This window comes from Manis javanica, chromosome 10 (genome assembly GCF_040802235.1).
Source record: "Manis javanica isolate MJ-LG chromosome 10, MJ_LKY, whole genome shotgun sequence".
Lineage (NCBI taxonomy): Eukaryota > Metazoa > Chordata > Mammalia > Pholidota > Manidae > Manis > Manis javanica.
Genome location: NC_133165.1, coordinates 113,504,935 through 113,530,081, shown reverse-complemented (window position 1 = coordinate 113,530,081; position 25,147 = coordinate 113,504,935). Strand labels below are relative to the sequence as shown.

The 25,147-nt window shown below is 50.3% G+C and overlaps 1 protein-coding gene across 8 annotated transcripts in view; it reads left to right on the top strand.

The window, feature by feature from the left end:
- The window catches only part of PACSIN2 (protein kinase C and casein kinase substrate in neurons 2), a 123,549-nt gene that overhangs the window by 77,391 nt on the left and 21,011 nt on the right, over window positions 1-25,147 (top strand). For all 8 annotated transcript variants that reach the window (XM_073213981.1, XM_037006838.2, XM_037006836.2 and 5 more), the window contains one exon: window positions 7,875-8,012. In XM_073213981.1, the coding sequence (XP_073070082.1) occupies window positions 7,953-8,012 (60 nt within the window). In that variant the 5' untranslated portion in view covers window positions 7,875-7,952. The remainder of the gene's footprint in view (window positions 1-7,874; window positions 8,013-25,147) is intronic.

The window sequence follows — 25,147 nt, the reverse complement described above, 5'->3', positions numbered from 1 at the left end:
CAGGAGGGGAGAGAGCCGAGGAATGAGAACCATGGTGGAGCAGAGCCCGGCCCCAAGCTGCCCTCTGGGTTTGACAGCCCCACGCTAGCCAGAAGGCGAGTTATTTGACCTTGAAACCATTACGCATTTAGCAGAAGGAGCACGTTGGAAGCCAGGGTCACCCGAGTGGGAACACAGGGCTGAACCGAAGAGGCGCCATGTGTTTTGTGGAATAGTTTCCCTGCCTAGTTGGTCTGTTTAGAAGAATTTGTTTTTCCTTTCACCTTCCCCAACATGAGTTTGTCTGTGGGAGGAAGAGGACTGCTCTGCAGTGTTGACTAAAACAAAATAACATTTCCCTCATTGTTTCACTCTTTTCTTGCAAACCATAATATTCAAGAGTCTGAGCCACGTCTGTTTTCAGCAAAATGACTCCGTGTCTTAGAAGAGCTCCTAAAACCCCCTTCCTCTCGCCAGCTCCTTTTTCATTGTGCAGCGGGTAGTCCTGGGCCGCCAAGTGTTCGGTGGAGTTCCCGGTGAGATTCAAGACATGGTTTCCATGGCAACCCTATGTCTGCCAGAGATGCCGACTAATTTAAAAAAAATTTTGCTAATCTATTTAGTTTAGAGCATTATTGTTTTAATTTGCATTACTGTTTTTTTTTTATTAAGGTATCATTAATATACACTCTTACGAAGGTTTCACGTGAATAACAGTGTGGTTACTACATTCACCCATTTTATCGAGTCCCCCCCATACCCCATTGCAGTCATTGTCCATCAGTGTAGTAAGACGCCACAGAGTCACTACTTGGATGCTGACTAGTTTTTAAATCTCTGGAAGTCCTTTGAGTGTGTTCGGCCCACACTGCCCACCCTGATGGGTGCTTCTGGAAGACCCTCCCTCCCACCTGGGGCCTGGGACTTGTGGAGTCGTGGGCCTCTAGTGCTTCTCCTCAGAGGGGCAGCCTCTAACACCTGGCTTCCTTCAGTGCACAAGCTGGTTCCCGTTGTTGAGGTAAATGCACACACAATGTTCCAGAGAGTTAAGTCATCTTATTTGCTGATCTCTATCTCTTCTTTTGAGGAATGTTCACTTTTCCAGATGAAATCACTGGGAACAAAATAGTTGTGCCAGATATTTGAGCTGTTGAAATATCTTTGCTGATGGTGCAAAGCAGTGTATTACCTCAGGCCTTCCCCCTGGAGCAGCCGCCATGGGGGAGGCAGCTCGGCCGAGGCTGGAGCCGGGGAGCACCCACGAACCCATGCACCCCAGTGGTGGTCAGGCAGTGGGGCTGCGTGGCAGAAGGGCTCCCTGTGTGGCTGGGGGAAGACAGCTGGGGACTGAGCTGCACATCCCCCACTATGGTTGCTAAACCCATTTGTGGTTTAGTTTAATGTGTGCAGTAGTGTTTATAAAAGACTTCTAACCACTGGAGTTAAAACATCTTCACATAAATTCTCCAATTATCTTCCTCTGTGGACCTTGAGTCTGTATAATTCAAAATTACCAAGACTCTTCAATGCAACTTTTTCATCATGAATTCATCCAAGTTTTGATGGCATGACTGCCCTGTGCCAGACCCCGGGTGCTGGGGCTGTAGCAGTGAAGGCACACCCACATCCCTGCCTCTGGAGCTCACGTTCTAGCCGGGGACATAGAATAGACAGTGGACAGAACAAGCGAGTGAATGACATAGCTTGTGGGAAGTAAGTGTTTGGGAGAGAAGAACAAAGGGAAGGGGTCTGGGAGGGCCAAGAGAAGTGGGGTGACGGGCAGAGAAGCCCTCCTCAGGGCGATGGCCGGTACAGGCTTGAGCGGCTGCAGTGGGCCCCCTAGAGGAAGGTCGCTCCAGGGTGTGAAGAGCAAGTGTGCCGTGCCCCGCAGCGCCGTGGCCAGCAGAGGCCTGGCGGCTGGAGCACGGGGTCAGGGAGGAGCCGCAGGGCATTAGGACTGAGGCAGAGGTAACTTGGAGGCCAGCAGGGTGGGCCGCACTCCGCATGAGTCTCAGGCTTCTGCTCCGCGTGAGAGGGGCAACATCATGTGACTTGAGTTTTGAAAGGGTCACTGATGAGAATAGACTGAAGGGACCCGGGATGATGCAGGGACCCCATTAGGAAGTTCCTGTGATCGTGCAGGGTAGAGATGATGGGCACTGGACCCCTGGCAGACAGCCGTGGGTGTGCGGGTGGAGGTGGGGAAGGGGAGGTGACAGTCCCTGAGGTCCTTGAGGGTATCCTCTCTTGAGGCCATGAGCAGCTGTGTGGTGGTGCAGAGGACCCTCCCTTCATTCCAGCCAGGCCATTAACAAAACAGAACGGGGTATTTTTAACTAGTTTTGTATTCTGCAAGTATTACATGCCGATAGTCAAAACTTCTTAAGTGTTTTATATGGTTTCGAGGTGAAATATGAAAGTCCCCTCCCTGCCCCATGGCGCCCCTCAGAGCGGGTCTGAGACCCAACGGGGCTTCCTGTGCAGCGGCGTACTTTGGGGATATACATAACTGCTTTCTAACACCAGTGGGTTCAGACTATCCACCGAGCTACAACTGCTGTTTTCTCTTGCTTTGGGGGAGCACCTTTCATATCTGAACCCACAGTCCCCCATCTCTCCTCCTCTGGCCACCGTGTTCCACTCCAGAGGGGACCGGCATTTTTATTCTTGGTAGACAGGAAGTTTTCAGGGTCTTTTTGCTGCTTTTGAAAACAATGCCATTGTGAATGCCTAATTTGACTCCTGGGTAAAGTTGTAGAAGACATAGGTGGGTCAAAGGCTTGACGTCTCTCTTCTGTCAAACGTCACACAGTAAGACGCATGGAACAAGGCCTGAGGACAGGCATGAAATGACTGCACATTGATGCTTGGTTTCAGTGGCCTCTCTTACAAGCACTTGAGGCCTGTATTTTCACCAGTAGCAGATAGAAGAATCTGAGTTCCCGTGCAGCTTGTCACGATTTAAAAAATTTTTTTTAAAGATTTAAAAAAAAGATTTAAAAAAAAATCTTTAAGAAAAAAATTTAGTTAACAAAAATTTAACAAGTTTCACTTAGCAAAATACACCCCAAAGGAAATCACAGTACAAAGAAAGTTTTAAGTCAAGACCTCACCAATTGCTACAGTATTAGTAATATGTCTCAATTTTCAAAACTAACTTTTAAAAAGCTTAAACTTAACCTAAAAAACTTTAAATGAAAATAAACTAGAATGAACATGAGAAATGCTCCTCTTTGAATTTAGGGATCTAGCACCTTGAGTTTTCCAAAAAAAACATGTCTCCCCAATGTGTTCACGGTGATGCGGTGTAAAAGATCCACAATTAATGTACTTAATTAATGCAGCTTATCAGTGATGCCAGGTCCTCCCTCCCCGGAGCCCTCAGTGCTGCCTCAGGCTCCCTTCCTGCTGGGTGCTGCCACAGGCCCAGCATTCCTAGGGGCCTCTGCCCTCCCCCTCCCCCTGCTGGGACACGCCCACTTGCCATCCACTGTGGCTCCTCTGAGAGGCCTGACCATCCTGCCTCCACAAGCGCCTCCTACCTCCACAAGCGCCTCCTACCTCTCAATCTTTTTTTTTGGTCTGTTACACTTGTATAATGCATTCTTTATATCTGTTCTAGCACTATCTCTGTTCTAGCGGCTGTTTTTCTTTATTGCATATCCTTCTGCCCTTTTAGGACATCAGCCCCAGGCAGGCAGGGACCATGTCAGTCTGCCCCATGCCTGGCACATAGTAGATATTTAGATACCTCTTTGTAGAATGAATGGGTAAATATGCCCCATGCTTTAAGGAGGGTCTCACTCCAGGCCAAACACTGGCTTAGAAGAAACAAGAAATGAAGAAGAAACAAACCCTCAGTCCAGGGGGTGCTCAGTGAGGCCTGCAGGGCTGTGCAGAACCAGGCCAGCAGCATGAGGGGCAGCAGTGAGGGCACCTTCTGTGCTGCCCTCCACAGGTGCGGAGGACCCAGAGGGCTTTCTCCCGAGGCTGGCTCTCGGGAGACGGCAGCCAGGCACCTCCCCTCAGAAGGCTCTTGCTTTACAGTAACAGCCTTTGGCTTGATGACCTGTTCTTTTTGGAACAAATTAAGGGTATTAAGAGGGAGCTAGATGTACTTGGGTAATTGTAGCTTTTGTTTACCTGATACCTGTTATCGGGCCAGAGGGGAGGAAGGTTAGGCCAGCTCCCAGGCTGGGCCAAGAGCACCTCTGGCAGCCTCCATGAACCTCTGGGACTCTGCACGCCACTTTAGGAATGGTGTTTCTCTGACTCACCAGTGTTTACACACGTAAGAAAAGCTGGAAATTAATGACCTGAGCTTTCATTTCCAGAAATTAGACAAAGAACAACTTGAAGCCAAAGATGGTATAAGGAAAGAAAAAATAAAAGGAAGAAATCAAGGAAAAAGAAGACAAGTATTTAATAGCTGAAATGAAAGAAAGGAAAAGCTAAAGTTGACACTTTTTAAAAAGAATGGAAATTGATAAAACTGTTGAGACTGATCAAGAGAAAAGACACAAAAACCTAATGTCAGGCTTGGAAAGGGAAATGTTACTCCAGATCCTTCATCTTTAAAATGATATGAGGATAAATATGAGCAATTTACTGTTAATATGTTTGAAAAAAATGAAATGGATTCCCTAGAAAACCACAGGTCGGCCAAATCCATACCCAAAGAAACAAAAATCACGGCAGGAGTCTTCTACCCATTAACCAGAATCTGTGATTAAACCTGCTTAAAGAAAACTTCAGGCCCAGATAATTTCACTGACAAAGTCTGTCAGCCGTTTAAGGAGAAATAAAGCCAGTCTTACACAAACAGCCACTCGTGATAAAAGCTCTTAGTACCATTGTAGTAGAAGGAAGCTTTCTTAACCTGGAAAGTGATACTCTAAAGAAATCTTACAGCAAACAACAATCTTGATGGAGAAATGTAGAAACCTTTTTCTTTGACACTGGAAAGGATCTCTGCATTTTATTGGAGGTCCTCTCCAGTGTCGTAAAGCCAGAAAAAGAAATAAAAGCCATAAGAATGGAAAGAAAGAAAACTGTAATTTTTTTAATATGACATGAACGTGTGTCTGTTGGGTATTTTATGCCTTGTCCCAATTTCCTTTGTAGGACTTGAAGTGGCTTTGCTGGTTTCTGACCTCTTGAAGGAGTGACAGTTCACAGACCCTGGGGAAGGTCTGGTTTGAGGCCTGAGAAGGAGAATGTCAATTCTGAACTACTACAGGCCAGAAGTGTACAAGTGCAGAGCTTCCAAAAGTCATTTATATTGGGTCTGGAATGCCTCGTACAATTTCATAAAAAGAGATTTGCCTTCCTAATTTTGTTTTACTTAGATTAATAATGATATCCGTAAGCTTGGTGAATGTGTAAGTTGAGGGGGTGGGGAACCAGACTGAGTAATTTGTTCGGCATCAGAGTGAACTTAGCACCGGGAGGAACGTTGAGCTAGCTGTGGTCATGAGATGCTGGGCTATGCTGCGTGGGCTGCCCATGGGGCAGCTTGGCCCCCCTGTACAACTGTGATTCTGGGAGGCTGCAGTTCCAGGCACAGAGTTGTGGTGAGACAGGGGCCCTGGCCTGACGGGTAAGGAAAGCTGGACTCGCCTCGCTCCCTGGGCAGCTCAGAGCGTGCTCGTCTCCGACACCCTCTGCAGCTCCAGTGTTTCTTGGTCTGGTTACTTGGCACGGCAGCTCTGCCCCGTGATTCAGGCTCTTACTCCTAGGAGTGAGCTGTGTCTTTCCGTGCTGAACCCAGTGACAACCTCTTGACTCCTAATAAATCTTCCTGATTAGTGTCTAAACCGTGATGGAACGCAGACAGGAAATAAATTCCTCTGCCTGAGCCTCTCAGGTGTCAAGCTGCCTCTCCGTCCAGAGCAGGCGCCCGTTCCTCCTGCACCTGCCCCTGGAGCTGGCCAGGCTGCCAGCCAGTGGTTTGATTGGGCCACTTTGAGGCTCGTCCCAGCCAAAAGCCCAGATGTTCCCTGACGAGCCTGGAGCAGAGACCAGATGCTCTGGGGGTGGGAGGCTTTTGGCTGCTGCAGACATAGGCTAGGTACTTCTCGGAGGGTCCTGGCTAAGTAAGCTTAGGATCCTGTAGGAAAAGGGAACGCTGTGAAATGTAACACCAGGCAGGGCACAGGCCAGAGGGGTCTGGACAGCCTTTGTGGTATCCCAGGGGTTAAAATAACACGCTGCCCTGTGATTACAGAGCAGAGATCCAGCCAGCATGGTACCCATGCGACTGTGCCTGGTTATAGTGTGCACACTGGGGGTACTTGGCTCTGACCCAACTACCATCATCCTTCTTTACTGTGAGTTAATTGGCCATGTAGTGCTGTGCTCAACTGCGGAAGCTGTGAAATCTGTCAGATTAAACCCTTTTAATTAACAACTAGATCTTAGGTTAGAGGATGCCTGATTTATTTAAATTTGAGATAGGTTTTGGAAAACACCATGGGGTGCTGGAGAGAACATTACCTTAGCAAACAGGCAGAGCTGGTGTCAAATGCTGGTCTCCACCACTCGTTACTTGGTGGCCATGGGCGAGTTGCTTAACCTCCCCCAAGCATCAGTTTTCTCACCTGTAAGAGAGATAAAATGATGGTGGTAATAATTACTATCTAGTACTAATTACATTATAATTCACTCTGTCCCTAGTGCTTCCTGAGGACTGTGTGCTCGTTACCCCTGTATGTATCGCCTCATTTGACTCTCAACAGTAATGCTGAGATGTGTGCTCCATTTTTGTCTCTCTTTTACAGATAAGGCCATTTCAGGCACGGAGAGGTTAGGTAATTTGCCCACTCTTGCCCAGCTAGTGGGTAACGAGTCTGGGATTAGAGCCCACATGGCCAGGCTCCAGAGCCTGTGTTCCTTACTGTATTTCTAGACTGTCTCACAGGGAATCCTGAAGGTTCAGCGTGGTGACAGATGGAAAGTAGTCTTGCACCTTGTCGGTGTAACACTGTAGGTCACTCTGCCGGCCCCTTGCCCCCCTTCCTGTCACTAAGCTGAGGCGCTGAACTCCTTCCTGTGATACTTAGGAAGTTCCAGACCTCTGTCTGTGTGACCTGAACCCAGGGTAACATAAAGGAGGATGGAGTCACCCTTTCACCGAGAAGTCAGGGAGTCTCATCTGGTCGTGGACGGTCATTCCATCAAAGTGATTTGTGCTTATGAGTAGGAAGGGCCCTCCAGCATCCCTCAGGCAGGGGAAATGAGCACCCCTTTGCCACTGCCTGGGTTTAGAACATTGACTTTTAACTCAGAAGTGACTGATTTAGCTTGTCTGTACTCCTAGCTGACCCTCACACACAGTGTTGGAATAAACTAGTCTGGATCCCTGGCTTCAGTGGCCGAGACGAGTCAGTCACGGGGGGCGGGGACACAGTGCCCAGCGCGAGTGAAACACGGTGGAGATTGGCGGAGAGTGTCGTCGGGTTGAAGGTGGATTATTTCACCCACATGTTATCCCAGTCCTGGTCCTGCTGGGTGGGACAGGGCAAGTCCAGAGATGCAGGGGCCCTGCCTGCTTTGGCATGTTCTCTGTCCATTTCTCCAAGGGAGGAGGAAGATCATTCAGTAGGGCTGTCAGTGCATCGATCTGAGAACACGAACTGTTGTTCAGAAAGCACTCTGAGCTCTTCAGTAAGACATGGAGGTTTACTTGTTACTGGGAAACACACACACCACACAGAACATGCACTTAATCTGTCGATGCCCACAGTGAGTCTGTGGACTTTCTCCCGTAAAGGAAACATTTTAGACTATTCTGTACTGAAGCCAGTGATGGAAATGGAATTTGTTAAGTGGAAATTGCTTTTTTACCTTGGGAATTTGAAACTCACAATGATACGCTTTTCTCTTCTATCTTCTAGGTTTGTGTGTGAATTTTGAGTGTCTGACGTTGACCTCGGAACTGCGCCTTCGCTGCTGCTGCCTCGCCTTTTGAAGAGATGTCTGTCACTTACGACGATTCCGTTGCAGTAGAAGTGTCCAGTGATAGCTTCTGGGAGGTAATGCCTGTGTTTTCTTCCTGATGAATGCAGAGAGCAGGACGATGTGCCTGACAGGCCTTTTTTTTTTCTGGAATTGGGGAGGTGAGATAAACATACCCCAAATCTAGCTGGGCATTGTGGTCAGATTTTGATGGCCACAGGTGTGGCCAAGCTATCAGTGAGGTGGTCAACTTCCCTTGCTGGAAAAGTCTGATACCTGAAGAGGGTAGAGGACATTGAGGTCCTGTCAGTTTGTCCGTTCTCAGCTCTTCCTTTTCATGTTTCGCCACGTGACTTGGAGCAACATTCACTAAGTACCAGCCTCAGCCTGAGTGGCAGCGTTACTTCTGAGTTTTGTATAGGAAGTGGACAGTGGTGATGTGACATCACGCTGGACGGTGCGGGCAGGTGGCCAGATGGCTGAACAAGCGGCCCTTGAGCTTGTTGGGACGTCTTCCTGTTAGTCTGCGCCCAGGAGGAACTCCTTTCCTGATTATTTTGTGGGCTGTTTGTTTTTCGAAGTCATTCTTCCTGAGCCCCACTTACTTATGCCTGCCAGTTAAAGGAAAGTCCATTTTTATCCAGTCTTGTTCTTGTGGCAAAACCCCTGGAACTTCCCTGGCAGCTGTGGACTTTGTGGAAAGAGCCTTGGCTTTGCAGTTGGGAAGATGGGTTCTGATCCCAGCTATGCCATGCCTAGCTGTGGGATCTTGGGCAAGTTGCTTGACTGGTCGGGGCCTCAGGTCTTCATCTTTAAAGGGGGAATGATTCTGGCATTTGAGGAGGCTGCCAGGATGAAATAAGAATGTGGAAATCAGCACCCACATGGGGGCTTCCCTGACATAGGAGGTGTGAGTGGTACAAGAGATGAGGATGACCTCCCCCCAGGGACTAGCACAAATTAGTTTTATAAACTTAGGTTAATTAGGTGTATAATTTTGTCTGACACCAAATACCATCTGAAAATATAGTCTAATAGAGACAAGTGGTCACAGGTGACCAAGTTTAAAAAGATGGGGAAGGAGCTCAAAATTCTATCAACACTTTTTTTCTTTTGTATTGAGAGAAAGGTCATTATTAACTTTCATCTGAAAACCTAATTTTATTAAAAGCATATATTTATTGAGCACCTACTATGTGCTGGGCCCTGAGACTCCAGTGGGGAATGAGTCCCTATGCCTCAGCTGGCAGTAGTAGCCTTCCCATGGGTGTCCAGTTCAGAGCTCAAATTTCAGTAGGCAGAGAGGCACATCTGCCCTGGGAAACCTTTCACAGGAGGCAGAAAGAGGTATAGGGCAGCGATGGTCATGGGTGTGTCGCAGCCGCTTGGCAGCAGCACTCCTGACACAGTGAGCTGCATTCCCACAGCGTAGGGGCCTGGCTGGTGGGGCAACCAGGTGCAACTGTGTAGGAACAAGCAGTTACAAGATGCAGTTTGGAAGTCCCTCTGAATATTGCAGGAATTCAGGACTGTTCCTCTGCCCCCACATGCAGGTCCAGGTTTACAGGCTGCCAGGGACAGCACTGCAGAAGTGCTTGGAGAGCCAGTGGTGGCTGTGGGAAGCCTCCTGTGGGGCTGGCCTTTAGAAGTGCAGCTCCAGATGCAAAATTAATACACAGAAATCTGTTGCATTCCTATACACTAACGATGAACTAGCAGAAAGAGAAATCAGGAAAACAGTTCCATTCACAATTGCATCAAAAAGAATAAAATACCTAGGAATAAACCTAACCAAGGAAGTGAAAGACCTATACTCTGAAAACTACAAGACACTCATGAGAGAAATTAAAAAGGACACTAACAAATGGAAACACATCCCATGCTCTTGGCTAGGAAGAATTAATATTGTCAAAATGGCCATCCTGCCTAAAGCAATCTACAGATTCAATGCAATACCTATCAAATACCAACAACATTCTTCAACGAACTGAAACAAATAGTTTTAAAATGCATATGGAACCACAGAAGACCCCCAAGAGCCAAAGCAATCCTGAGAAGGAAGAATAAAGCGGGGGGATCTCGATTCCCAACTTCAAGCTCTACTACAAAAACACAGTAATTAAGACAATTCGGTATTGGCACAAGAACAGAGCCACAGACCAGTGAAACAGAATAGAGAGTCCAGATATTAACCCAAACATATATGGTCAATTAATATACGATAAAGGAGCCATGGACATACAATGGGGAAATGACAGCCTCTTCAACAGCTGGTGTTGGCAAAACTGGACAGCTACATGTAAGAGAATGAAACTGGATCATTGTCTAACCCCATACACAAAAGTAAACTCAAAATGGATCAAAGACCTGAATGTAAGTCATGAAACCACAAAACTCTTAGAAAAAGATAAAGGCAAAAATCTCTTGGACATAAACATGAGCAACTTCTTCATGAACGTATCTCCCCAGACAAGGGAAACAAAAGCAAAAATGAACAAATGGGACTATATCAAGCTGAAAAGCCTCTGTACAGCAAAGGACACCACCAATAGAACAAAAAGGCATCCTACAGTATGGGAGAATATATTCATAAATGACAGATCCGATAAAGGGTTGACATCCAAAATATATAAAGAGCTCATGCACCTCAACAAACTAAAAGCAAATAATCCAATTAAAAAATGGGCAGAGGAGCTGAACAAACAGTTCTTCAAAGAAGAAATTCAGATGGCCAACAGACACATGAAAAGATACTCCACATCGCTAGTCATCAGAGAAATGCAAATTAAAACCACAATGAGATATCACCTCACACCAGTAAGGATGGCCAACATCCAAAAGACAAACAACAACAAGTGTTGGCAAGGTTGCGGAGAAAGGGGAACCCTCCTACACTGCTGGTGGGAATGTAAATTAGTTCAACCATTGTGGAAAGCAGTATGGAGGTTCCTCAAAAAACTCAAAATAGAAATACCATTTGACCCAGGAATTCCACTCCTAGAAGTCTACCCTAAGAATGCAGCAGCCTAATTTGAAAAAGATATATGCACCCCTATGTTTATCGCAGCACTGTTTACAATAGCCAAGAAATGGAAGCAACCTAAGTGTCCATCAGTAGATGAATGGATAAAGATGTGGTACATATACACAATGGAATACTATTCAGCCATAAGAAAGAAACAAATCCTACCATTTGCAACAACATGGATGGAGCTAGAGAGTATTATGCTCAGTGAAATAAGCCAAGCAGAGAAAGACAAGTATCAAATGATTTCACTCATCTGTGGAGTATAAGAACAAAGAAAAAACTGAAGGAACAAAACAGCAGCAGACTCACAGAACCCAAGAGTGGACTAACAGTTACCAAAGGGAAAGGGACTGGGGAGGGTGGATGGGAAGGGAGGGATAAGGGGGAAAAGGGACATTATAATGAGTAGACATAATGTGGTGGGGGCACGGGGAGGGCTATACAACACAGAGAAGATAAGTAGTGATTCTATAGCATCTTACTACTCTGATGAACAGTGACTGTAATGGGGTATGTGGTGGGGACTTGGTGATGGGGGGAGTCTAGTAAACATAATGTTCCTCATGTAATTGTAGATTAATGATATCAAAAAAAAAAAAAAGAAGTGCAGCTCCTAGTTAATTTCTACACTGAACCAAAACTATGTATCAAGTGCTTTAGAGGCATGGGGAAACTTTCTGCTTTGTAACTGTGGGGACATTGCCATCTGGAATTAATCAGTACCTGCCTTGAGCTAGGCGGTGGTGTGGAGAGGCCAGCACACGCAGAAGGCCTCATGAGTGATAGCACGTGGAGACGACGGGACAGAGTCAGGTGCATGCTTTGGAGCCAGGTGGCCTGGCTGTGACTCTGCCTTGTCACTTACTACATTTGTGGCTTTGGGTCACTCCTTAATTTTTCTTTGTCTCAATTTCCCATCTTATAAAACGTGCGTAACAACAGTACTCAACCCCAGTATTGCTGTGAGGGTTAAGGGAATGACCCCGTGTAAAGTGGTGCAGGGCAGTGCTGGCTGGGCGTTCCATCCCTCTGGTGCAGGAGGTGGGGGCCTTCAGCACACAGTCTGCTCCTGTAGGGTACACTGCATGGCACACAGTCTGCTCCTGTAGGGTACACTGCATGGCACATAGTCTACTCCTGTAGGGTACACTGCATGGCACACAGTCTGCTCCTGTAGGGTACACTGCATGGCACATAGTCTGCTCCTGTAGGGTACACTAAGCAGCATTGTTTTTAATGCTGATAATGACAGTTGATGGCATAAACTGCCCTGTAAAAATGAAGTAGCTAAATGTAGTGCTATTACAGAAGTCTTCAGCCGCTTGTTAAAAAAAATGTATGTGGAAGTCGCTGGTATATATTATCTGCATATGTATTAAATCACTGAGCTTGAACAAGTCCTGTCATTGATTTCAGCTCTTAGGCTCCCTGTTAAATTCTTAGTGGCAGTGATGTCAATAGACATGAACGTCTCCTTTTACCTAAAGAATGCTAAGGCAAGTAGGTTATTTTCTAGGCAGGCTCTGCTCATCTGACGCTGTCCCTGACATTACTCTTCAGCCCAAATAAGTCGACAGGGCTGCTGTGTTCGAGGTGGATGTTCGCTGAACGGAGGAGCGGCTGCTCTGGCCCAACTGACCCTGCTCAACACTGTCAGATGCACACTGCCAGCTGCGCCTCTGTCCAGACACCACGGAAGGCACCTACTCACTGGTGTGCTACCCGCAGGGCTGTCCAAATCTAAAGAAATCCTTGTGGTCCTGAGATGGAAAAGTCTTTTGTCGTTACTTTTACTCCTTTCCACCAAAAGGTGCTAACTTGATGGGTCATTCCAGAACCATCTCTGAGTGCCAGCTGTGTGCCTGCATAGGAGGGACATGACCTTGCCCTCTAGGAGCCTTTGGCTATGACCTTTGGAATCAGAGAGGAGACAGAAGCTAGACAGATCATTGCGTGAGGTGCTGTCAGATTTGCTGGGGTACATGGGGAAGTAGGGTTCCCCTGGGGGTGCAGGGAAGGTGGCACAGAAGATGAATGAGCAAGATTCGTACTTACGAAGCACTCAGGTGTTTGCTGAATGAATGAGTGAACAAGTACTGACCTGTGGGAGGAGAAATTACCCAAAGGGGACCAGTATCAAATTGAAGTACTTAGCGGGTACAGGCACACCTCGTTTTATTTGGCTTCAGTTTATTGCATTTCACAGATATTGTATTTCCTACAAGTTGAAGGTTTATGGCAGCCCTGCGTCCACCAAGTCTGTTGGCACCCCTTGTCCAACAGCATTTGCTCATGTCATCTGTGTCACATTTTGATAATTAGCACAATATTTCAAACATTTTCATTATTATTATTATTATTATTATTGATCTATGGTCAATGATCATGACTCACTGAAAGCTCAGGTGATGGCTAGCATTTTTTAGAAACAAAATATTTTTAATTAAGGTATGTACATTGTTTTTTTAGACAAAATGCTATTGCACATTTAATAGACTATAATATAGTGCAAACAACTTTTATATGTACAGAGAGATCAGACAATTCATTTGACTCACTTTACTATGATACTTGCTTTATTGTGGTGGATGCTGGGACAGAACCACAGTATCTCTGAGATGTGCCTGTATTTGGAGGAACCCTTCCTGTGTTACCCCCCTAACTATAGGGGGCAGGGAAGGAGGCACAGGAGATGCACAGGATTGATACTCAACTCAGCGCTCAAATGTATGAGAAAAAAGGAGGGGCATCTGATTTCCACCTGGAAAGTATCTAGAAGAACGGATGGTAGCCTCCACGGAGTCTGAGGGGCATGGGGCCAAGCTGCAGCTCTGCCTCTCGGGGTCACGGAGTTCAGAGGAGAGGGGTCTGCTGGCTGGCATCACCAGAGGTGCAAGGAGTAGGTAGGGCTGGCTTTGAACTGGGAGCAGGGCTGGACTAAGTCTGGAGGCTGGAAGGAGTCTGGCTGTGCAGAGGGCTGGAAACCTTGAATTCTTTGAAGCCCAGGGCCTGCTTTGGGGGCGAGAAGTCAGGCAGGTTTGGGTAAGCTGGGTTCCAGTGGGGGCTCTTCCCCAAGTAGGTGGCTCCTTCAGCAAGTTGGAGCGTATATACTGCCCGCAGGCTTTCTGGTGGGGCGTGGGGTTGGCTCCATTACTTCTGGCAGGTCTTCCCGCTCACTCAGGGTGCCCACAGGCCCTCCCACTACATCCCCCACGTCCGGGTCCTGCCTCAGTCCTCCCTCCAGTTTGGGGGCTGGTGCACAGAGAGCCCAGCCACAGGCCGTGCAGCTTTTCACGTGTCACCACTTCAGAGGAGAGCCCCGCCTCCTCTGCCTGTGGCGGGCTCTGGGTGCATGGTGGCGGATTCGTCCCCCACAGGCCTGAGTGCCGCCGCCTGGCCCTCCAAGGGCTCTTTGGGGGCCAGGCTGGGAGGGTGCACTGCTCATCTGGGAAACTGGGCCCCAAATCTGCCTCCTGCCTGGGCTGTTGGCAGTATGTATGTCCAGAGCTCAGTGTCCTGGAGGGAGCCAGGCTGGCGCTGGCCTGTGCTACACTCTGCATGGGCACAAAGAGCCTTTGAGGAGAAGGGTAAGGGTATTTGGGGATGAAGAGGACATTAATATTTTGCTGTAAAATGTTTGGGGAATGTTAGCCCTGAAGAGTTGGCATGTGGCTCTGAGTATTTACTGCCTCCTTCAGAGAAGGCTGCCCGCAGGCTCCTCTCAGACTCGAGCCCTGTGGAGACGGAACAGCTCGTCGTGCGTTGCTGTTCTGTCTGGAAGGCCGTCCATGTAGAATGGCACGCGCTTTTCCCATCCTCCCAGACCAGTTTGGCAGGTGACATATTTAGAAGATGCCATGGCCCCATGTTCATGGGTTCTGCAGAGCTTGATTTGGCACCAGATGCAGCTTGGGCCCTGGGCTAAGAGCACAGTCCGGGCCCAGAGCCAGCGTTTGCCATGGTGGGGGTTAGGGGGCAGCAGGGCGAGTGTCGCGAGTGGAAGCACAAGATGCACAGAAATGAGTGTCACCACCTTGCTGCCCAGCAGCAGCATCTGTGCCACTTGTTATCTGGCTGCCCCACATATGCAGGCCGGGGCGGATTTCCCTATATCACGTCCTGCCTATGAGGGCATCGGTTTCATTATAAACCCACTGCTGGGACACAGCTCCTGGCAGGCTGGTAGTGTGCCTTAATATCCCTAAACCTCTAAATAGAAACGTTAAATCACTCTTTCACGCAAACTAGTCTGCCGAGCTGTGACCAGGGATAAAGGCCCTGGCCTCCCCTGCACTACCTTCTGTCTGTTCCCTGCTCTGCGGCCACGGCAGCCCAGCCAGGAGAGCAGGCGTGCATGACTCCCTGCCCTGGGTGGGAGGCTTCAGTTTCCTGCATCAACTTCAAAGTAAAACCATACTCTTTAGCATGACTAAGACATGAGCACGTGTTGGCAGCTGCTGGACCGCCCGGCTCTCTGTGAGGAGCTCTGCCCTGGGCGCCAGTCAGGCTGAGCTCTTCCAGGTTCCTGTCCATAGAGCACCTCTCTGCCTGGGAGGGTGAGGCTGAGGGTGGTGGTCTTCCCCTAGCCTGACCTCCAGTTCTTCCCCTTGAGCGCAAGGATGTGATTCTCACTCTGGCATCTGGGATTTAGCCTGATACACTGTGCTAAATAATGGCCGATAGCAGGTGTATCAGAGGAAGGAAAAGGGTTGATGCTGGGGAATAAGGCATGCCCCACTCATAAGAAGTTCACAAACAATGTTTGGAATTAAAATATGTAAGCAAATAAGCATGATACTGAGCGGAAGTCATTCTTTCAGTAAGTTATTATAGAGCACCTACTATATGCAAGGCCCAGTCCTAGGCCCTGGGCACACAGCATGAATAGGACAGACAGACGTGACTTCTAGATGGTCCAGATCAGATGCTGTGAGGACGCAGACGAGGCTCTCCCTCCTGACTGGGTGTGCGGGAGCTGTGTCAGAGGGGGCCTCGGAGAGCAGCAACTCTGTCCTGCCTCGTATTCCATGCATGGGTGTGGACGCTGATGAGTCACCGAGCTGTGTGCACACAAGCTATGTGTTTATAGTCTGTGTACTCTTCTGTGGGAATGTTAGCCTACAGCAAGTTGAGATATAAAGACAGTGATTACAGCTAGCAATTATTGCATACTTGCTCTGTGCCAGACCCCTCCTCTGGCTTATATGAGTGCTCAGTCCTCACAGCTGCCTTTTGAGGCTGTGGTCTTCATTTTACAGGTGGGGACACTGAGGCTCAGTGGTTTGGCACTGCCCAATTTCACGTAGTAGGTGATGAAGCCGGCATTTGGCCCTGGCACCTACTCTGGAGCTGTTCTCCTGCCTCTGCCCTCCGCCTTCAGGGAGAGAGGTGTTTCTCTGCAATGACTGCCACATACTTAAATGTTTCTTCCCGGACATGAAGAACTGGAGTCCTGTCTGGGCTCAGACCACGGGGCCTCCTTTCACCGTGTTTGACTCTGAGGGCTCAGAAGAGTGACACACTGCTCGGTTTCCAAGGCGGTAACATGGCATCGCTTGTTCCTGTTCCTAGGCTGTTTGTGAGAATCACAGGTAGCGTGTGCAGGGCCAGGGGCCCAGTGGTGTCACACGCCACCTCTTCGCCTACTGCGTTTCTCAGCCACATGCATGAGCGCTGCACACGTGGAGACAGGCAAAGGTGGATGAGTCAGGTGGCCTTCTGTCTGGCTGGTGCAGGCTTGTTGCTCCCAGTCCAAGTGCCGTTGTTCTACGTGCCAGATACAGAGCAGTTCAGGTTTTTCTGTGACAGAACTGAATACTCAATGTTTTTTGCTTCAAGCTTTTCCTCTGAAGATAAATTGTTTTCTGATGTGATTTCAGTGCTGTCAGAGTAATTTGTTTAAGCCATGTGAGAGAAGACATTTTCCCTTTCTATGGAGTAACAGAATCCCCCGGTTTTAGAATTGAAAGGGTCTTGTATGCTCAATTCGACTATGGTGGCTTAGCTCCACTGAGGCATGTGTATACAGCTGCTTGGGGTGGGCACGGTGGGGTTGGCGCTCAAGGACCCAGATACGAAGATGGTGGCAAAGGAGCTCATGGTCGTGTGCGTGTGTGTTCGAGTAACAGGCACTATGAAGGAAAAGCCAGAGGTTCTGATGCAGGGGATTGTGGGAGGGTGGACTCCCCGGAAGCAGCAAGTTGGTGGGGTGGGGGGTGGGGTGCTCCCTGGAGGAAGTGCTATTCCCACTTTTCCAATCTGGCCGTTTCCCTACTAGGTAATTTGGCTTTGTAGCCTGGGTACTCGCCCGATTTCAAACACCTCAGTGTTCCTGTTGCCTTTCACTGTTAGTTTCTGCTGGAAGCTGCCAGTCTTCAGTGAGCCCTTACCTACAGACCCGGGGACACGATGTCACCGTCCAGGTTGGTGGCAGCTCTTAGAGCAGGGAAGTGCCACTCATCCAGCACCTGCCTGGAGTATGAGGGAGTATAAAGGGGGTTGTGACCCACTCACTAGGCAGCCACGTGTGCTCACACCCAGGAGGCCGTGAGCTCCAGGGCAGGGCCCTCGGGGTGATGGCCTGCAGGTGGGGTATGTGCTGGGCTGGTGAACGAGCCCACGGGGCAGTGTGTGCCGAGGGCACAAGGCATGTTGGACCAGGCTGAGCAGCTCTGAGGAGGAGCTGCGTGCGTTCTAAAGCCACTTGGTTTACGTACGTACGTCCTCTCTGCATTGTGTTGAGCCTTTGGAGTTAGATCTGAGAATTAAAACTTATCTAATTCTAATTAGAACTTCCATTTCACCCATTTTTTAATTTGTCATTTTGAACATTTAAAGATGAGAATGTAATTGCTCTTTAAAGTTGTTGAAGTTTGGGATTTGCATTTTAAAGCTAGCACAGGGTGCCCTTGCTAGGTAGTGAAGCTCACTTTCTTCACCCCAGGGGCAATGGTGGTGGGTCAGTGAGCCAGAGCGCCCAGACCAGGTCACTGTGGCTGTGACCTGGGGCTGCTCATCGGTGATGGTGGGTGGCGAGCTTCAGTTCCTGACCTGGCGGGGTCAAAGAGCATGACCCTGTTCTGAGTGTGGGCAGCCCAGTGAGGTCAGGACTAGCCCAGGTGCGGTTCAGAGGGGCACCAAGGTCTGGAGTTCCCGGGCTCTCTGCTGTACAGGGCGGGTCAGGAGCGCAGTGTTGGGCGAGTCGGCCGGCAGGCGGGACAGCCCAGAGAAGCGGCGTCCTGTCAGCGCAAGGGCTGCTGGAGCACAGTTTGCAAGCAGTGGCCAGGCTGGATGGTTTCCCAGAGACACCCCTTACTCCCTGGTGTTTGTAAGCACACAGGGCAGATTTCACAGCCCTAAGATGTATTGTGACCCTCTGTTTGGAAAGGAAGGTTCAGAGTAGGGGTTGGGATAGGTTGTAAGAAAGGTGCCTGGGAGGGATGGCTGTCACCGTGGGGACACTCTGCCTGTGGGTGCAGATGCGGCATCGGCCTGGTCCCTGCACTGTGCAGGGGATGTGGGTGGGCGGTAGTGACAGGGCAAGGCCCAGTCCTGGAGCCCTCCCAGTCTGCCTGGGATGTGGGTAGACTCAGGAATAAACTCACGTGGATCCTGGTTTTGGCTGAAAGCCTTGTAAGTGCCGGGGAGACTGCGAGGCTCTCCTGCGTGTCTGTGGCTCACTGACTCTTCCTGGGCTGGTGCACGTACCGGCTAGTTTGGCAGCCTGGTCACTGCGCGATGATGTGCTGATTTGATTCTTCTTAGCTTTTGCGGGAGCACTTACAGGACTGAGTGCATTAAGAACTTGGTGAATAAAGGATCATGAGCTGCCACGTTGCCCGTGCCTCTGGCTGAGCTCTCAGCGGCTTCTCAGCCCCCACCGTCTACGTGGAGGACGAGGTGCAGACAAGCAACCCCAAACAGGTCTTATGAACAGTGCCAAGCAGAGAAAAAGAAAAAGGATGACAGGAAGCACAATGTCCTTGACCTGAATGAAGAAGGTGCACACAGAGCACGGGTGTGGGACACGCGCTGCACAAGCCGTAACATCAGAAAGGTGGGCGGGAAACTAGGTGTCAAAGGTGGGGAGAGAAAAGAGAAGGAGCCGGGTGCTGTGAACACGCCCCATCCTACCTGCCCCCATTCCAGCTCCCCTGCTCCACGGAGCCTCCATGACGTCTGCCCCTGCAGGGCCACCAAGAGGGAGGAGCGCCTGGACTGCCGGCACTTGCAGACAGGCGAGACCAATTCCCCGCCACAGGCTCCTGCTGGCTGGCCCACCCGGGGGCCACGAGGGCCCTTCCACACTGTCCCCACGCCCCGCTTGTCCCTCATGGGTCACGAGCATGTTAGCCTCCCTGCCCAGCTGGACCGCAAGCCTGGCAGCTCTGAGTGTTTTCAGCAGCAGCTGCATCAAGACGGAGCATGTCTGTGCTTTGTCAGGTAGCGTGCTGACGGTTCCACATGCCACCTCACCCAATCCTGTGGCAACTGGGTATAGTAGTGTCCCCATTTTACAGAAGAGGAAACAGAGGTTTGAAAAGGCAAGTCACCTAGGATCATGCAGCCAAAAGGTGGCAGAGCCCACCTTCCAGAACCTCCTGCAGAAGACTTAATAGGTTGGTATCAGGTGATGTGTGGGTTTCCAACCAGCCCCGTGGGCTCCAGGGAAGGCCACAGACAGTTCAAGCCTGAAGGTAGCATGTAGGCCCTGCTGCATCTACCGTGTGCAGGCGAGGCTCAGGTTGGGAACCCCAGACCTGTAAACTACTACGACTGCTTGCCAGAGACAACCTCAGTTTTACCCTCATACTGCTCGTGCCCTTTAACCTGTGACCCTGAGGGCCCAAGCACAGCTGCTCCCTCAACACCCTGGAGAGGCAGGTTGAAAGGAGAGCCGGGTGGGCAGAGGGAAAGCCCCAGGGCCCACGGGGCAGAGTCAATGTTTTATCAAAAGCTGATGAAGTACATGGGAGGCTCCAGGAAACTCTCAATCAGCTGGAAAGACCAGGCTGAGAGATGACCGTCCAGGAGTCCTGCGGACGGCGACAGGCTCTGCCAGGCAAGCTTCTGCTGCCTTGTTTGGGCCCATCCGCCCAGGCCTCCCTGACCAGGCCTCCTTCCTTCTGCCCCCTCCCATGCGGAAAGTGGCAAAGATCTGGCCCTGCCCGGAGATAACGGCCCGGATATCTCTCTCCTGGCATCCCTATCCCTTCAGCTGCGGGGCAGGCCGATTCTGTGCGGGCCAGTGCACAGGTGCGGGGCTCACAGCTCTGCCTGGGGTTCTTCCCAGCCAGGCGCGCTCAGCCTGGCACAGCCACCACGTGACGGACCAGGCCGTCTCCTCATCTGGTCCAGAGGCAAAACGAAGAGTGCGGACAGGACCAGACGACCTCCCAGAGCCCTTCACTACTCCAGGACTTCTCACTGAGCCGTCTGGCAGCGTCACCAGCCCTGTAAAGCACACACATCTCTCAGTTTTTGAGGTCTGGTGACACCCTCTTGCTGTTCACAAATACGAATGAACACCTACATGTGCCACATGGTCCCTACCTTTGTGGGACTTATGGTCAGATGGTAATACAGTTACGGACAGTGACAAGTTCTGGATGGAACATTCTGGGTTGGGGCCGCCTGGAGGAAGGAATGTTCGCGCTACAAGTGGAAGGGACCTCTGGGGCAAGGCTGCTTTCTGAAGGCTTGCGGCAGGATATCGAGGTGCACAGAGCAACAGTAATGTCTCCCACCCTGTGAAGCCTCCCCCCAGTGCATCCCTCCCATGTTACCCTTGCGTGGACGTCTGCTGTCACGCCCTGAACTGTGGTAATGAGGCAGGCTTTGAGGGCTAGGACTGAGCCTTTATTCTGTCCCTCCACACCAGGCAGAGGGCACCCTGTAACTTCTCAACACCTGAGTTCCTGCAGCCGTGCTGCGTGCCACCCGTGTTCACCCACCCGTTCCCGGGGAGGAGGCTCCTGCGGGCCTGTGACCCAGGCGCATGTTCTGTGGGGCTGTAACTTGGAGCCACACTACTGGGTCATAGGGCAGGTGTGTGCCTGATGAACTCGTTGCTGCCTGGCTGTCTCCCACTGGTGTGTGTGGGAGGGTCCTGCTGGCCAGTCTGTGGGGATGAAGTGCTCCCTGGCCACTCCAGGTCCCTCCCTCCAGGCCCACACTGTGAGCGCCTGTGCCTGCCCTTTGCCCTTCAGACTTGGGCTTCTCTCTGAAATTGCCTATTCACACCCTCTGCCTGACTTTCCTGGGGTCCTGTGTTTTTCATGTTGTGTAGGACGTCCTGGGATCCAGATTTTAGTCCCTTGCCAATTTAGACATAGAGTGGGAGACAGTATTTGTAGTCCACCTGTTGACTTTGTCCGGTGTTGGTTTCTGCACAGAAATCCTTAAGTTGTGATATGATAACGTTTCCGTACACACACAGAGCTCTTGCTTTTGGAATCTTGTAGATTACAGGTTTGGGGTTCCCAGCATGCCTCGCCTGCACAAGGTGGACTCACCAGGGCCCGCATGCTACCTTCAGGCTTGAACTCGGTGGCTTTTGCTTTTGGAATCTTGTTTAAGGAGCGCTGCCCTGCCCTAAGTCACAAAGACGCCTTCATTTTCTTCTTGTCCCTTTATGGTCTTAACCTTTCACGTCTTGTTCAGTGCCTGCCGTGTGGAGCGTGTGTGGAGACCCAGTGGAAGCAGTGGGCGAGGACAGAGGTCCCCACCGGAGGGTGCAGAGTTGGGAGGCATCTGGGTTGATGGCGTCCTGTGTGCTGCAGACCCTTGTCTGCATGGGTCTGGCAGAGGGGCTGATTCAGGGAGGGCAGGGTGGTCTGGGGAACAGGCCTGAGAGCACCCTCTGGGTGAGGGCTGCCTCCCCCCACTGTGCTGAGCTTCGAGTCGGCAGTGAGACAGCCAGAACCTCAGTGTGGCTCCTGGGGGCGTCCGGAGTCCACTGGAGTTCCCGGTGGGGATGACCTGAGCTGTGGGCAGGAAGAGGGCTTAGAACACACAGGGTGGGAGCGCCCAAGCTTTGAAGCGGCCCTGCCTGGTTCCATTTGGGCCACTGGCTTCACCCGGGAACTTTGGTTGTAATCAGGTGATCTGTGTGTGAGATGGGCCTGACGGTCCAACCAAAAAGGAGGGTAGGGTTAAAAACAGTAGGCTGTGCAGTGACTGGTACATGGCACCCTGTAGGTGCCCTGACTGGCGGGCGCGCAGTTAACACAGGCGGCTGTAGCGGAGCCTGCGCTGGGGCCTGGCCCTGGCAGCAGGGCTGACAGACGGGACGCTCATGGGGCTCCCTGTCTGCTCCGACTTCTCCTTTCACCCACCTGGGAGCCCAGAGGCCTTGCTGGCCAGCTCCCAAATCCATCAGCTTCCTGTTGCCTTTAGCCACTGTGTTCCACAGAGAGGACTGGGCTGCGATAATAAGTAGGCTGTAAAGTCAGGAAGTCAGCACTCTTCAGTGTCCTTGTGGAAGGCAGCTCCGGATCGCTTATACCCCAAGGGCGCAGAGCAGCCCTTCCCAGCGCATCTGTAACAGTGAGCCCACCCGCAGGGTGATAGGCAGGGCCTGCTGTCTCTCCTCCCGTGGCCGGTGGCTCTGCATGGAGATCAGAGCAACTCCAGCCCCAGGCCTTTCTTAACCTGGCCGTACATCCAGCGCTTGTCTGACCCTGGATTCTCAGGACTTGGGCAGAGGAAAGCCAAAGGGATGGTCAGAGCCAGACTTACAGAAAGGCAGGTGGGCAGCCAGGGCTCTGGGTGGGTAAGGACTCTGTGGGCAGAAAGGAACAGAGCCCTTAGCTGCTGGGGAGGACAGAGGGCAGGTTGGGCGGAGCTTGGCGGTTGGGAGGAGCTTGGCCCCTGGAGGAGAGAGGCCAGAGAGGCCTCCGGAAGACTCCAGGAAGGAAGTGCTTGGGCCTCCGAGCCCCAGGGAGACGGCCCGCGGGAGGTCTGCCCAAGGCACCCGAGCCCTGGGAGCCCACTACCTCTGCGACGCCCTGCGCGCCCCTACGGATGGAGCAGCTCCCTGGTCGCTCCCTCGGGAGCCTCACCCTCTGAACCCCATCCGTCCCAAGGCCTGATCCTCGCACTCTCTCCGACCCCGCTTCCCACGCCACCTGCCGCGCTGGCCTGGCTGAGTCCGCAGCAGCTTCTGTGCCCTCATTCTGTGCTCCGTGCCCCTTTGCCGCCTGATTCCCAGCGCCCCCACGGCTCCGTGCTGCCCCACACTGCGTTCTCTGCCTGCTGTCATTTCCCTCTCCTCACCTCTAATCCCCCCAGCTTCCTGCTGAGCCTCGAAAATTCAGTTTGGGTGTTGCCTCCCCACCCCTCACCTTCTCCCGGCCAGCCAGCCCCGAGGCAGGCCGGTCCCCGCTCTGCGCCCAGGCACGTGTATGTGGAGCGGCTCTCTTCAGCATCTTGGTGCCTGAGCGGTGAGCCTGAATTTAGAGGAAATTAGCAGCATAGTTTTAGAAAAGCGTATTTTCATTTCAAGCCTAGTTTTTAAAATGGGCATTTTGTGAACACATCAATTGATAATAAAGTTTGTAAAAAAGCTTGTTTATTTTTCAATTCCTATATGAAGTTACCTGCCATTTGGCCATCTCAAAATAAACTATTGTTTTAAAAAGCAAGAGAGAAGCTTTTATATTATAAAAACAACCTTGTATGTCCTGATTTTAATGTATGATCAATTTGTCATGTGTTTGGAAATTAATTTTTTTTGCATTTTCAAATTATACCTCAATTTAAAAAATGTATAGAACACAGTCTACCACAGGATGTATACAGACAGCAAATAGTAACAAGAAAATACGCTCATTAGACATTAGAAAAATGCAAGTTAAAGTTACAATGAGGTATGGCTGCATACTAAACAGAGGGGCAAAATAAAATATCATTTTAAAGCCTAACGATACCAAGTCTAGATGGGAGCACTCGCATTGCTTGGGGAGCAGGACGGACAGCCATTCTGGGTAAGCTTACCGTTCCTCGGGAAGGGCACACCGTAGGGCAGCTCCACTGCCAGGTGTTTACCCAGGAGCAGCAAAGACTTATGTCCACCCAAAGGCCTGTAGGTGAATGTGACAGCTTCTTGACGCCCAATATGTCCTTCACAGGATAACAGGATAAACAAATGGTGGTGTACACACAACAACATACTCCTTACAACCAAAAGGGATAACTCTGACCCAACAACATGGACCAGTCTCAGAAGCCAGGCTACAGACTGTGTGATTCCGTTTTTCCCGGACATCTTGGAAAATGGACAGAGATCAGACCATGGTTGCCAGGGGCAGGTGGGGAGGAGATTGACTGCAGGTGGGCACAAGGGGCCTTTTGAGGAGATGGAAATACTCCGTACCTGGATGTGGAAATGGGTCTACACGGCACACATTCATCTGAACTCATCTAAGTGCATACCTGTAAAGGTTAATTTGGTTGTACTTAGGTTATATCTCAATTCAGAAAAACAGCTATCAGTGGTCTGCTCTTAGGACCACTGCCAGTGCCTTGCTCAGGGGAGCAGGCAGGCCACATCACTGCTGCTGGGTGGTTTATGGAGAAGGAAACAGTGGCGCCTGATGAATGCCCTGTGCGTGGACTAAAGTGATTGTCATGAGCCCAGACGTAGCCTTTCCATTGACTAAAGAACAGCAGGGCAGATGTTGCTGGAGCATCTCTGTATCTTGTTATGGGCATTCCTTTCTCCCCTTGGCTTCAGCAGTGGTCACAGTGTCAGCGTTTAAACGTAACACATGAGCTTCTGGAAACATCTTCCTGTATTCCTTGCTGCTTTACAGATTTCAAAAGTTGTCTTTTAAATATGATCGGCAGCTCCATTTTGTGCCGATGGCTTGTGCCCCATTAAGAACTATTGGTGCCCCATTAAGAAATACTCTTTTCTTTTCCCTAAATCTTTTTTACAAGGGTTTTGAAAGAGAGGTAGGCAGGTTTCTGGAGAGGCAACATGTTTTGATGTTGACTACCAAGTTGATTACTGAGGTGTAAAACAGCCCCACATTGTGATTTTGTGTCAGCTGTCAAGTCTGAATCTAGCTGTGATTTTCTTAGCTCTTCTTGCCACCAGCTCAGCAATAGTGACTTGTGTTTTGTTGGTTGTTGTTTTCATCCTGCTGTAAATTTCAAAATAACAGCAAGGCCCTATTTTAA